Genomic DNA, 14,270 nt, shown 5'->3' with positions numbered 1-14,270 from the left:
CGGCACGCAGACCCCGGTGTGCCCTCCCCGAACGCATACTCCGTGCCCTGCCACAGGTATACCACTGCCGGCCCCTGGCCCTGGCGTTCCTGGAGCTCACGGTCGTGCGCAGGTTCCACGAGCACACGCACCAGCCCTGCGTGCCACCCCCACTGCGGGCCGTGCTCCAGCGGCTCAGCACTCTCTACGCCCTGTGGTCCCTGAGCCAGCACACCGCCCTGCTCTACCGAGGTGAGACCTCGCCCCAGAGCCACGTGGCGCACTCCTTCCGTGTGGCTTACTGAGCGCTCGTCACAGGGAGCAGATGAGCCCAGAGGCCATGGGGAGGAAACCGCCAGGGGCACAGCAGCGCCAGGGGCACAGCAGCGCCAGGGTGGTGCCCGTAGGGCTGAGCCGTGGCGGGCAACCTGGGAGGGCTTCCCGGAGGAGGTGATGAATGGGCTGATTCCTGGAAGGTGGGTGGAAACAGGATAAACCTGAGTTTCTTTGAAACTTTGTTTTCATTATCCTTCTAAGGAGCATTTTTTAAGTTTTCCCAAAGCCTCCCCATGACGTGTTAATACTGGAGCTGTGTGTGTACCTGCTCATGCCCCGGGCATGTATCTGTGCTGTTTGAGGAGTATGTTTTTCCCTCCCCTTGCAAAGAACCCACATTTTCCTCCTCGGGGCTGGTGTTGCCCCCCACCTTTTTTTTTAAGTCGCTCGGTCGTGTCCGACTCTTTGCGACCCCATGGACTTTACAGTCCATGGAATTCTCATGGCCAGAATACTGGAGTGGGTAGCCATTTCCTTCTCCAGGGGATCTTCCCAACCAGGGATTGAACCCAGGTCTCCTGCATTGCAGGCGGATTCTTTACCAGTTGAGGTATACAAGGGCTCCCTGGTGGGAGCGGTGGGGTGCGAGGGAAGGAACCCACCCTCTCTGAGTGGGCAGGCTCTGTTCTCTATGGCAAAAATGAGACAGCAGCCAGTTCTGCCGCAGACTTGGGGCTCCTTCCTTGGGCCTGTGAAACAACACAACCCGGCCTGCCTGGGTGTGGGAGCCGAGGCTGAGGGGGCGGGTCTCCAGCCTGTCACCTGGTGGCTGCAGATGACCCCGTGTGCCCCTGGACACGACTTTGAGCCTCCAGGCCCTGCCACCCTGCCCAGCCTCCCTGCCCAGTGCTCTGCTTGGGGTCTCGTCCACTCCCTTGGAGCCCAGCCTGCCGGCCCTGCCTCCTTCTCCCCTCCGGCCTCCTGCGGCCACCCTTCCTGGACTTCAGCATCCCCAGTTCCTGGCCGTGACCTCCCCGCCACCCAGCCCCAAACCAGCGCCTGCTCAGTGAACTGGCTGGGAGAAGGACAGTGACCCCGGGCCCGGCCTCACCTTTCTGGAAAGGGGTCGCAGTGGGACCCGGGCAGCAGGAGCGAGACATCTTCACACAGAATGGGCTGTTTCGCGGTGTGCACTGTGTGTGGGTAACTTGGGGGTTTGGGCCTCCCTGGTGGCTCAGATGGTAAGGAGTGTGGCTGCAGTGCAGGAGACCAAGGTTCCATCCCTGGGTCAGGAAGATCACCTGGAGATGGGAATGGTAACCCACTCCAGTATTCTTGGCTGGAGGACTCCATGGACAGAGGAGCCTGGTGGGCTACGGTCCAAAGAGTCTGGCACAATTGAGCGACTGATCCTTGGGGGTGAGGGTCCCGGACCCCAGAGTCACCCACGCTGTGCTTCCAGGCGGCTACTTCTCCGGTGAGCGTGCAGGTGTGATGATGGAGAATGCCATCCTGGCCCTGTGTGCACAGGTGAGTTGTGATTCCTTATGTCCGTGTATAACTTGCATGTGGTCACACGTGTGTTAATATCTGGACCTTGGCTTCCCACCCATTCCCGTGTGTGCCACCATTCAGTCCAGTCGCTCAGTCGTATCCGACTCTTTGCGACCTCGTGGACTGCGGCACACCAGGCCTCCCCGTCCGTCACCGACTCCCGGAGTTGACTCAGACTCATGTCCATTGAGCCAGAGCAGTGGCACCATTAGCACACCCAGGAGAGGTCCAGAGGACGTGCTTGTGTCAGAAGGGCGGGGCAGCACCGCTATGAGGGGCTTGTGCACGCCCAGCTCACTCTGATGCTTTCTGCAGCAACATCGGCCATTCTTTCAGGCATTTCAAGCTAGCCTCCAATTTAAATTCATTTCATGGTATTTTCTTTTTTTTTTTTTTAATTGCATCCTTCTACCTTTGTCACCTAGACGAGTCAGGTGGCCCTATGTCATGTCCTGGAGGCGTTCTGTCCACTGGAGCTTCGTACAGGGAGGGACAGGTTCTGGGGCCGTGCCGTCCCATGTGGTCACCACCGGCCACCTGGAGCTGCCGGGGGTAGAACCACAGCAGGCATGACTGAGGATTTTGGGTTTTCTTTAGTTTTAATTCAACCGTCACGTGTGTCCTGGCTGCTGTATTAAGCGGTGCAGTTGGAGGCGCTTCTCTGCTCTGGATGATCAGACGTGAACCAAGGCCTACCCAGCACTCTGTCCGTGGTATTGTCTGTGTTATACAGGACAGATATATGTCCACAGGTGTCTCAGTTGATGGGTGAGAGGCTGCTGGGCTCCTCTCTGTGCTTCCGAGCTGAGGCCGCTCCAGGCGATGTGCTTGTTGGCGTCAAGCCTCTCTCTCCCCAGGCGCTTTCTAAGTGCCCCTCTCTCCCCACGTGGGTTCTGGGTAAGGGTGTCTGTTCGGGCCACGTTAACTTAAACAGGAGGAGGAGGAGTTTTTCCCTCTTGTGTTTTGTGGGGGTGAGTTGCCTTTATAAAAAAACAACAGCAGCTGCTTCCCTTGCTCTGCAGTGTGACACTTGGACTGTGGATCTGGCCGCTGGGGTAGGTGGAGGGGCAGTACCTGGGCCCAAGCTGCCTGGCGGATCTGAGTCCTGGCCCTGCCTCGGGGGGTGGGGCCGGGGCCAGCGGGGGCTGGGGGTGCCGGCTCCTTCCCCGGCCCAGCCCAGGCCTGGAGCAGCACCATCTGTCAGGGCGTTCTCACTGTCTTAAGCTCAGCTCTGCTGAGAGTGACCCCCACGGCCTGCAAAGACGGGCTCTTTCCCGTGGGCCCCCTGCTTGAGACGCTGGCCGACCCCGGTCTAGGGCAGGACCTTGCTGTACTATTGCTGCCCCCCTGAAGCGGGCTAGGCTCATCCCCCTCGACCCCCTGGAACCGTGGTGCCAAGGGCATGTGGGACTGTGGAGCAGTGCCGGAACCACGAAGCTGGGCTTCTCCCCTGTAGTGACTCTTCGCCCAACGATTGCTTTAATCAGCCTTATTCCAATCGTCCTTGCTCCCGCGTTCTGTTCAGCTCAGCCACGGGGCCTGGATGGCTCAGTCAGTAGAGCACCAGACTTCTCATCTGAGGGTCCAGGGTTCCAGTGCCCATTCAGGCGTGCTGTCCTCTGTTTTATCTTTGGGCTTCCCTGGTAGCTCAGATGGTGAAGAATCTGCCTGCGATGCAGGAGACCCCAGTTCGATCCCTGGGTTGGGAAGATCCCTTGGAGAGAGGAATGGCTCCCCACTGTAGAATTCTTGTCTGGAGAATTCCATGGACCAGGAGAGCCTGGTGAGCTGTTAATCCACGGGGATCACAAAGAGTCAAACGTAGCTGGGTGACTAAGCACACATACTGCATATGGCATTTCACAATTATTTCAAGTAAAAAATGTTTTTTTGCATTTCAAGAAAATTCTTAGGAGTCTACTCATATAAATTCCACTTGTCATATTGTAGAATAACTTGTGTAATGGGGCGGGAGAGTAATAAAACTACCGCAAACCAAATCACATTGGGGTGATGGCTTTTCCAGGGGCTTATAAATGCTTTTTGTCTTACTTTTTTTTTTTTCTGGACATATTTTCCTCTGTTGGAACAGTAATTGCCCCGATCAGTCAGGGTTCAGAGACAAACCTCTGAAGACAGTTGCCAGTTAGTGAGCCACAGAATCATCAGTTTTACGAGCAGTCCCTACCTTGTTGGAAAAAAAGAAAAAACGTTGGAAGTCTTGAGTGGATAGCAACATGGTGAAAATATTCAGACGCACACTCGGGGAACCTGTGACCCAGGCCAATGAAAAGATGATGCCTGAGGAATGGAGCCTCGCGCCTGCTGGGGTTACCATTGCTCGTGGGTTGCAGGCTCTGTTACTCAGTGGTTGCCATGGAGATGCCGGGCGTTGCCAAGTGTACGAACTTTGTTTTCTAACAGCTGAAAGATGATGCTGTTGCCCTGGTGGACGTCATCGCCCCTCCGGACTTCATCCTGGACTCACCGATTGGCAGAGCCGACGGTGAGGTATGAAGAGCAGCCTTCTTCCCGTGGGCGGCGGGAGGCGCTCCGGGCCCCGGGGCAGTTGTGGCAGAGCTGAGATGGCGAAGGGCTTGGGGCAAGGTGGAGGGGGTGGTCTCCAGCATCATGTGGGCGGCAGGGAGGAAGAAGTTGGGGTGGTCGTGGGCGGGTCAGCCGCCCCCCAGCCTGCCCTTCCCTGAGAGACAGGGTGGCCCCGCCACACTCTTAGGCCGCGCGATGCCAAGGTCAGCGTGGGCCTGTGTGAAGCTTTGGTCTCTGCACACTCTCCTGAGGACCCGCCCCACTCCTGGGCCTCTGACTGTCTCTTGGCCGTCCTGAACCCCTCACCCCTCTGCCTGGACTTCCAGGGGCAGCCCAGAAGCTCCTTGCTGCCCGAGCTCCTCTCTTGCCCCCACCCCTCCCCATACTCCAGAACGATTGCTTCTCAAGCTGCCCCAAAGTCCCCCACACCAAAGCTGTACTAGATCCCTCCCCGCTCCTGCTTGCCCCTGGGGCTGACCTCTGCCTGGCTCTCCAGGGCCATCGCACACCTCCTCCCGCCCTCCAGGCTCTAGCCTCACTGTCCTTCTGTTTCCCTGTTGTACTGGGCTCACTCCCACCCCAGGGCCTTTCCACCTGTGTTCCTGCTACTTGGGAGCACTTCTGTTCATTCTAAGTGGAATGCCGTTCTTCTAAGAGGTCTCCTCCGGCTTCGAGGTGAAGCGTCCCCCTTCTTCCCCCGGCCGGTGGGCCCCCCACTTTGTCCTGCAGTGTAACCCTCGCAGCACTCCTTCCTGAGCCCACGGGCAGCCCCGTGTGACCTCCACCACGTGGGGAGGCCTGTGCGAGACGACACCCAAGGGTCTGCTCACTGCTCCCCGGCTCCGCACCACCCATGGGTGGTTGTCCCTGTGTTTCCATGGAGACGTGGCATTTCAGTGTTGAAGTCACGAGGTGAGGGCCCATGGCTATCGTGTTGTTTCTCCTGAGGCTTATCTTGCTGACCCAGGAGACTGAACGTCGGGGGACAGGCGCCTTCTCTTTGTCCCCAGGGGACATTCCAAGGGGACAGGAGCCCTCTGTCCTCAGGGACACTGCCGTCCAGGGGGGCATGTGCCTGGACCTCTGCCCAGCCCAAGCCACACCCAGGGTTGGGATGGAAGTGCAGGCGCTGGGGTGGGCAGGTCAGAAGAGCCCTGTGTCGAGTCAGGAAAGCGGGGCCCACATGTCTGGACCCGGCTGGCTGTCCTCTGGCTGTTGAGCTGGGCCAAGCGTCCTCCCTTGAGGCGGCTGCTTTGCAGGGAGAGACCCAGCCTCCAGGGGGAACAGGCAGGTGGCCTGAGTTAGCCCAGCTGGGAGGCGGCAAAGATGGGCTCCTTGGAGGGAAGACAGAGAGTATGAGCCTTGGTCCCTGGTGTGGCCGGGGCCCAGCGGGAGCATGAGGAGGACATGCTGACCGGCCCCCGGGCAGGGAGCTGGCCTCCGGGACACGTGCTCCCGGCAGCGCTTGCCCCATACGGGTGGCGGGGTGCCTCTGCAGGCGGCAACCCTGACTCGCGGGCGGGCGGGAGACTGTGGAGTAGGGGAGGCCGTGCCGTCCTGCCCTGGCCTGAAGTGGGGCCCTGGACTCCACACTGACACCAGAGCACCCCCGGGCCTCACCCGGCAGAAGGCTTTACACGGTGTGTCTCTCCCAGTGTTACGGGCTGAGGTCTGCAGCAGGTGCTACACGAGGTAGGAAGTCCATTTCAGATGGACAAAGCACAGCTGTCGGAGGCCGAGGCTCCGTCTTTAAGGGAAGCACCACAGCCAGGTTGTGCAGCGTCACCTTGGATTCATGACCTGCGGGGAGAGAGCCTTGTCTGTATCTCCCTGGGAACCAGGAGTAGCAGCTCGCGGGCGGAATCTCTGAGCGCATTTAGCAGGTGCAGAGAGAGGGCAGCTTCTTGAAAGTAACATCTGTCAGTGTCAGCCAGATGTAAGACTGGCCCCTTTCCTGCCTCCACGGACCTCGGCCTGGACGCTGGCCGTGCTGGGAGCAGGGACGGGTCAGGCAACTGCCTGCACGCTCACGACCTTCCTCTAGGATGACTAATGAGAGCAGTCCAGCCTGGGGGCCCGGAGGTGGTGGCTGACTGCCAAGGGGGCTCAGTCTGGCGGGGTGGGCAAAGAGGGGACCGGGCCTGCCCAGGCCTGGTGATCCAGAGGACCAGCCGTCAGCCTGCTGCTTGGCTGTGCCACCACCTGCCAGCCCCGTGGCTGCGAAAGGACAGATTTCGGAGCAAGTGATCAATGTCGACTTGCAAAATCCACCTTCCATGAGAATTTCCAAAGAGAAGGCCAAGCAGGATGTTTTCATCCTGAGTGTACATTAGGGACCTTGATAGTTGTATTTTCCCAATTTTCCTCTGCTGACAAAGAAAGGGCTTATGCAAACTGAATATAAATGATCTTAAAGCGCTTCCCGGACTGACGGAGCTTCCCGTGCTGTGCACAGTTGCACTGACGCTCAGACTCTTTCTTATTCCATCCGTGTGTGTCATGTGTGTATTTTTCACAGCTCTGTAAAAACCTCTGGACTGCCGTCCTTCAGGAAAACAAGGTGCTGGAGAGGGCATCATGGTGGTCGGAATTCACGGTCAACAAGCCCGTCATAGGAAGTTTGAAATCAAAGCTGTAGTGGCACTGGCTAAATCCGGCGAAGCCATGGAGACCTGGACCTCAAGTTCACTTCTGGAAACCCCAGACCTGCAGTTCTGCCTGGCTGCTTGTCCTGTTGAGTCCGGGGCTGGACCGGCTTTTCCTGGCCTGGCCCCGCCCCCCGCCCCAGGTCCCACCAGGATGGGTAACGTCCAAAGGGTAGGACTGACTTGGGTCATCCCTATTTGCTGGGTGAAAAGAAAGTTTATACACAGGATCATGTCTTCCTGAGAGACTGAACACTTTTGGATAATTAAAGCTTTAGCGTAATTCTATTTTCATATGCTGATTATGAAGCTGACTGCTTGTAATTTGAGATTTTTCTGGCCGGGTGATCCTTTGCCTTCGTCTGAGATTTCTTCCAAGGCTTTGCTTCACTAAGCTCTGAACGATGCCAGTCTGATTCTTTGTTCTCCCTGGTTTGACTTTCTCACGTCATTAAATCGTAACTTTACTAATTTGCACCATGGACCACCCGAATGGCATAGTTGAAGATTCTGAAGGAAAATAAAATCAGTTTTATTACTCTCTTGTGTGGAACTAGAAGTTTCCATCAAAGAAATGTTTCCAAAGGGTGAAAAACGCATAACGATTTGAAGATCGGGTCATCCTTACGTCCTGACCTCCCCGCTGTATGCACGTCATGTTGTCACTCTGTTACTTGGACGAGTTTGTTTCTACAGGCAGTGGAGCTCCCAGGCTGCCTGGCCCCGTGGGGGGTTTCCCCCACGCTTCTGCACGCTGTCCACCCTCAGGCCCGAGCGCCCTGCGGACAGCGGGGACTGATGGAGGAGGCTGATGGCCATCTCCACCCATGATTCCTTCATCCCAGGTCAGGACGACGGCCGGCGGGTGGGTTCTGACTCTCCGCCCTGTCTCTGCCCTCCGCTCTCCCCCCAGCTTCCGATCTCTCCAGGAGGTTCACGATCTCTGTCATCAGCAGCCCCGTGCCTTCCCCACCCTGCCGTGGTGCCCACGGGGCACACTGGTACTGAACAAAGGTAGCTCTTATTTTCCAAAAGAGCCCAGAAAAACCACTGAGCACATGAAGGGCCTGAGAAAGAATTATTTTTGAGGATCTTCCCTGGTGGTCCAGTGGTTAAGACTTCAGCTTCCAATGCTGGGCAGCGGGTACAAGTTCAACCCCTGGTCAGGGAGATAAGATCCCACATGCCTCGTAGCCAAAAAACCAAAACGTAAAATGAAAGTCATATTTTATTGAGGTTGCTGCAAAAGTAACTGTGGTTTTGCATTGTTGAGCTCAGCTGTTTGATATTGGAATACTTTCTTAAATAAACATGGTTATGCTATGTTGTTGTTCAGTCGCTAAGTCACGTCCGACTCATTGGAGCTGATCCTGCAACTACACGGGACGTTGTCGGCAACCTCAATGTCAATGAGTTGATGTCAGTGTTAACTCAATGCCATTCCACAGTCACGCAGCATTTGAAGCGAATTGGAACGGTGAAAAAGCTCAGTAAGTGGGTGCCTTGTGAGCGGACTGCAAATCAAGAAAACAGCTTTTGAGGTGTCTTCTCTTTTCTATGCAACGACAATGAACTGTTTCTCTACTGGATTGCGGTATGTGATGAAAAGTGGATTTTATACGATCGGCGACAGCCAGCTTAAGTGGTTGAACTGAGAAGAAACTCCAAAGCACTTCCCTAAACCAAACTCACACATAAGAAAGGTCATGGCCACCGTTCGGTGGTCTGCTGCCGGTCTGATCCACTACAGCTTTCTGAATCCTGGTGAAAACATTACATCTGAGAAGTATGCTCGGCGAACCTATGAAAGACTGCAGTGGCTGCAGCTGGCATTGGTCAACAGCAAGGGCCCAGTTCTTCCCCACCACAGTGCCTGACTGCACATCGCACAGCCAGCGCTTCGAAAGCTGAACAAGTTGGGCTCCGAAGTTTTGCCTCATCTGCCATATTCACCTGGCGTCTCGTCAGGCCACTGCCACTTCTTCAAGCACGTCAACAACGTTTTGCAGGGAAAACACTTCCACAACCAGCCAGAGGCAGAAAATGCTTTCCAAGAGTTCATCCGATCCTGAAGCACAGATTTTCATGCTATGGGAATTAAAAAACTTATTTCTCATTGGCAAAAATATGTTGATTGTGATGGTTTCTGTTAATGATTAATTAAGACACACTGAAATCATAATCACAAAAAACTAGTTGATCTGATCATATGGACCACAGCCCTGTCTAACTCAATGAAACTAAGCCATGCCGTGTGGGGCCACCCAAGACGGACGGGTCATGGTGGAGAGGTCTGACAGAATGTGGTCCACTGGAGAAGGGAATGGCAAACCACTTCAGTATACTTGCCTTGAGAGCCCCATGAACAGTATCAAAAGGCAAAATGATAGGATACTGAGTGATGAATTCCCCAGGTCGGTAGGTGCCCAGTATGCTACTGGAGATCAGTGGAGAAATAACTCCAGAAAGAACGAAGGGATGGAGCCAAAGTGAAACAAATACCCAGTTGTGGATGTGACTGGTGATAGAAGCCAGGTCCGGTGCTGTAAAGAGCAGTATTGCATAGGAACCTGGAATGTTAGGTCCATGAATCAAGGCAAATTGGAAGTGGTCAAACAGGAGATGGCAAGAGTGAACGTCGACATTCTAGGAATCAGGGAACTAATATGGACTGGAATGGGTGAATTTAACTCAGATGACCACTATATCTACTACTGTGGGCAGGAATCCCTTAGAAGAAATGGAGTAGCCATCATGGTCAACAAAAGAGTCCGAAATGCAGTACTTAGATGCAATCTTAAAAACGACAGAATGATTTCTGTTCGTTTCCAGGGCAAACCATTCAATATTACAGTAATCCAAGCCTATGCCCCAACCAGTAACGCTGAAGAAGCTGAAGTTGAACGGTTCTATGAAGACCTACAAGACCTTTTAGAACTAACACCCAAAATAGATGTCCTTTTCATTCTAGGGGACTGGAATGCAAAAGTAGGAAGTCAAGAAACACCTGGAGTAACAGGCAAATTTGGCCTTGGGGCACGGAATGAAGCAGGGCAAAGGCTAATAGAGTTTTGTCAAGAGAATGCACTGGTCATAGCAAACACCCTCTTGCAACAACACAAGAGAAGACTCTACACATGGACATCACCAGATGGTCAACACCAAAATCATATTGATTATATTCTTTGCAGCCAAAGATGGAGAAACTCTATACAGTTAGCAAAAACAAGACCAGGAGCTGACTGTGGCTCAGATCATGAGCTCCTTATTGCCAAATTCAGACTTAAATTGAAGAAACTAGGGAAAACCACTAGACCATTCAGATGTGACCTAAATCAAATCCCTTATGATTATACAGTGGAAGTGAGAAATAGATTTAAGGGACTAGATCTGATTGATAGAGTGCCTGATGAACTCTGGACAGAAGTTCATGACATTGTACAGGAGACAGGGACCAAGACCATCCCCATGGAAAAGAAATGCTAAAAAGCAAAATGGCTGTCTGGGGAGGCCTTACAAATAGCTGTGAAAAGAAGAGAAGCGAAAAGCAAAGGAGAAAAGGAAAGATACAAGCATCTGAATGCAGAGTTCCAAAGACTAGCAAGGAGAGATAAGAAAGCCTTCCTCAGTGATCAATGCAAAGAAATAGAGGAAAACAACAGAATAGGAAAAACAAGAGATCTTTTCAAGAAAATTAGAGATTCCAAGGGAACATTTCATGCAAAGATGGGCTCAATAAAGGACAGAAATGGTATGGACCTATCAGAAGCAGAAGATATTAAGAAGAGGTGGCAAGAATACACAGAAGAACTGTACAAAAAAGATCTTCACAACGAAGATAATCACGATGGTGTGATCACTCCAGACATCTTGGAATGTGAAGTCAAGTGGGCCTTAGAGAGCATCACTATGAACAAAGCTAGTGGAGGTGATGGAATTCCAATTGAGCTATTTCAAATCCTGAAAGATGATGCTGTGAAAGTGCTGCACTCAATATGCCAGCAAATTTGGAAAACTCAGCAATGGCCACAGGACTGGAAAAGGTCAGTCTTCATTCCAATCCCAAAGAAAGGGAATGCCAAAGAATGCTCAAACTACTGCACAATTGCACTCATCTCACATGCTAGTAAAGTCATGCTCAAAATTCTCCAAGCCAGGCTTCAGAAATATGTGAACCGTGAACTTCCAGATGTTCAAGCAGGTTTTAGAAAAGGCAGAGGCACCAGAGATCAAATTGCCAACATCCGCTGGATCATGGAGAAAGCAAGAGAGTTCCAGAAAAACATCTATTTCTGCTTCATTGACTATGCTAAAGCCTTTGACTGTGTGGATCACAATAAACTGTGGAACATTCTGAAAGAGATGGGAATACCAGACCACCTGACCTGCCTCTTGAGAAACCTGTATGCAGGTCAGAAAGCAACAGTTAGAACTGGACATGGAACAACAGACTGGTTCCAGATAGGGAAAGGAGTACGTCAAGGTTGTATATTGTCACCCTGCTTATTTAACTTATATGCAGAGTACATCATGAGGAATGCTGGGCTGGAAGAAGCACAAGCTGGAATCAAGATTGCTGGGAGAAATATCAATAACCTCAGATATGCAGATGACACCATCCTTATGGCAGAAAGTGAAGAGGAACTCAAAAGCCTCTTGATGAAAGTGAAAGAGGAGAGTGAAAAGGTTGACTTGAAGCTCAACATTCAGAAAACGAAGATCGTGACATCTGGTCCCATCACTTCATGGGAAATAGATGGGGAAACAGTGGAAACAGTGTCAGACTTTATTTTTTTGGGCTCCAAAATCATTGCAGATGCTGATTGTAGCCATGAAATTAAAGACGCTTACTCCTTGGAAGGAAAGTTATGACCAACCTAGATAGTATATTAAAAAGCAGAGACATTACTTTGCCAACAAAGGTCCGTCTAGTCAAGGCTATGGTTTTTCCTGTGGTCATGTATGGATGTGAGAGTTGGACTGTGAAGAAAGCTGATCGCCGAAGAATTGATGCTTTTGAACTGTGGTGCTGGAGAAGACTCTTGAGAGTCCCTTGGACTGCAAGGAGATCCAACCAGTCCATTCTAAAGGAGATTGATCCTGGGTGTTCATTGGAAGGACTGATGCTAAAGCTGAAACTCCAATACTTTGGCCACCTCATGCGACGAGTTGACTCACTGGAAAAGACTCTGATGCTGGGAGGGATTGGGGGTGGGAGGAGACGGGGACGACAGAGAATGAGATGGCTGGATGGCATCACCGACTCGATGGACATGAGTTTGAGTGAACTCCGGGAGTTGGTGATGGACAGGGAGGCCTGGCGTGCTGTGGTTCATGGGGTCGCAAAGAGTCGGACACGACTGAGCGACTGAACTGAACTGAAGATGTGTTAAAATTCATGGTTCAAAATTGCAGCTACTTTTTCACCAACCCACTTAACAAATGTAATAAAGACTTTAAAAATAGTTCACATCAAAAACAAAAAACCTCAAAAAAAATTGGCTTTTGAAGACCAAATTACATGGGTGGAATTACGTTTGTGGTTCCTTAAGTGCCCAGGCCTCAGTCTTCATGCCCAGAAAAGGGGTGCACACACCCCCAACAGGAGTGTCCGAGTGGGTGCCAGGGTTAAGGTTAAGGAGTGTGTGGCCTATCCCTTGCCCTGCTGAACTGTCCCTCATCTGCCAAAAGTTGTTACGCAACACACTGCCGTTCACACATGAATAGCCCGGGGCCCTGGACACATTGACTCGTTTGTAGTCAGTCTTCCCACTGTTCTGGAAGCTCTTTGAGGTCAGGGACTAGGTCTGAATCATCTGTTTCCAGCTCCCGGTTCAAGGCCACACACAGGGGGAGTGCTTGGCAAGCCCTGGAGGGGAGGTATGGATGGTGGGTTGGGGGGTGGCTGAATGAATGAACAAAAACTGACTAAAAGGCTGATTTGGGTGGCTCTGGATGCTGCTGAAGGAAGGATTGCCTAGGGGCTGGTGCCCAGTGATGGCGTACACAGCCATGGACCCTGTCACTCCATCAAGTGGGGCTGCTCCCCCTTCTTGTATGAGACGTGGGCCATCCATCCTGTCTCCACCCTGGGCTTGTGCTGTTGCTCTGAGCCCACGCTGACCCCCACCCGCTTTTCCAGCTCTACTACTGGCTGCCTGCCGCTCCTGGTCAGCCCCGTTCCACGGCAGGAGCCAGGGGCTTCTACCCTGGGTGGGGCTGCCTCCCGCCTGGATCCCTGTGACCAGGGATGGTCTCCTAGCTCGGCTCCTCACAGGGCCCTGCCCACGAGGTGCTCCGTGGACGGAGAGGTGAGTGAAGGTGTAGACACGTCCCTCACACTGAGACCAAAGCATCCTGTCTCCAGCAGGCAGGGCGTATGAGCCATCATGAGAACAGCGCTGGAGTGCAGTGTGGTGTGACGGAGCCTGCTCGCCAGTGTAAAATCCATTTTTCATCTTGCAATATCCTTACAGTAGAAATTCTTTAAAAATCATCACAAGGGAAAGAAAAGCCAAAGCCGCTGCTCCCCTCCGGTCCTATTAAATGAACAAATGCTGTTTCCAGAGCTACTCGCTTGTCAGCCTCAGTAACTGAGGGTTTTTCAGGGTGTGCATTTCTACTCCCATGTAGAAAATCGTGCCTCCAACGACAGAACACTGGATACGGGCTTCCTGAACATAAACTCTGATCTTGGCCAAGGAAGCAGCGGTGGTCATGCTCAGCCCTGGTCATTCAGGGAGCAGATGCTGGCCTTCCACGGGAACTTACAGAAGGGGATATGCAGGAAGGAGTCGGTGTGGGAAGGGCGGCTGGTGGGGAGGAGGGTCCTCGGTGTCCTTTGAAGAGGGGCGTGCTCAGCAAGGATGACTTGGGGTCCCGGGACTCCCTTGTGGCCAGAATGCTCCTGCATCTTGGATTTGATGTCCTCTTTCCCTAGAGTAGGGCTTCCCCAGTGGCTCAGAGGGTAGAGAATCCACCTGCAATGCAGGAGACCTGGGTTTGATCCTTGGGTCAGGAAGATCCCCTGGAGAAAGAAATGGCAACCCACTCCAGTATTCTTACCTGGAGAACCCCATGGACAGAGGAGCGTGGCAGGCTGCAGTCCATGGGGTCACAAAGAGTCGGACACGACTGAGTGACTTAACACTTTTCTTTTTCCTAAAGTTGTATTTCTCTGGTGGCTCAGATGGTAAAGAATCTGCCTGCAATGCAGGAGACCTGGGTTCGATCCTTGGGTTGGGAAGATCCCCTGGAGAAGGGAATAGC

At 52.9% G+C, this 14,270-nt stretch overlaps 1 protein-coding gene across 3 annotated transcripts in view; it reads left to right on the top strand.

The window, feature by feature from the left end:
• The window catches only part of ACOX3 (acyl-CoA oxidase 3, pristanoyl), a 50,467-nt gene extending 42,927 nt beyond the window's left edge, over positions 1–7,540 (top strand). For 2 of the 3 annotated variants that reach the window (XM_055434327.2, XM_088836570.1), the window contains exons 15-18: positions 57–231; positions 1,718–1,785; positions 4,234–4,320; positions 6,875–7,540. In XM_055434327.2, coding sequence (XP_055290302.2) covers positions 57–231; positions 1,718–1,785; positions 4,234–4,320; positions 6,875–6,994 — 450 coding nt within the window. In that variant the 3' untranslated portion in view covers positions 6,995–7,540. The remainder of the gene's footprint in view (positions 1–56; positions 232–1,717; positions 1,786–4,233; positions 4,321–6,874) is intronic. The other variant, XR_008687046.2, reaches the window with a different exon arrangement.
• The last annotated feature ends 6,730 nt before the right edge of the window (positions 7,541–14,270 follow it).

The sequence above is a fragment of the Moschus berezovskii genome, chromosome 5 (assembly GCF_049115385.1).
Source record: "Moschus berezovskii isolate FMDL1 chromosome 5, NW_MosBer_1.0, whole genome shotgun sequence".
In the NCBI taxonomy this organism is placed as follows: Eukaryota; Metazoa; Chordata; class Mammalia; order Artiodactyla; family Moschidae; genus Moschus; species Moschus berezovskii.
Note: the sequence above shows the minus strand (reverse complement) of the source record. Positions and strands in the feature narration are given on the sequence as shown.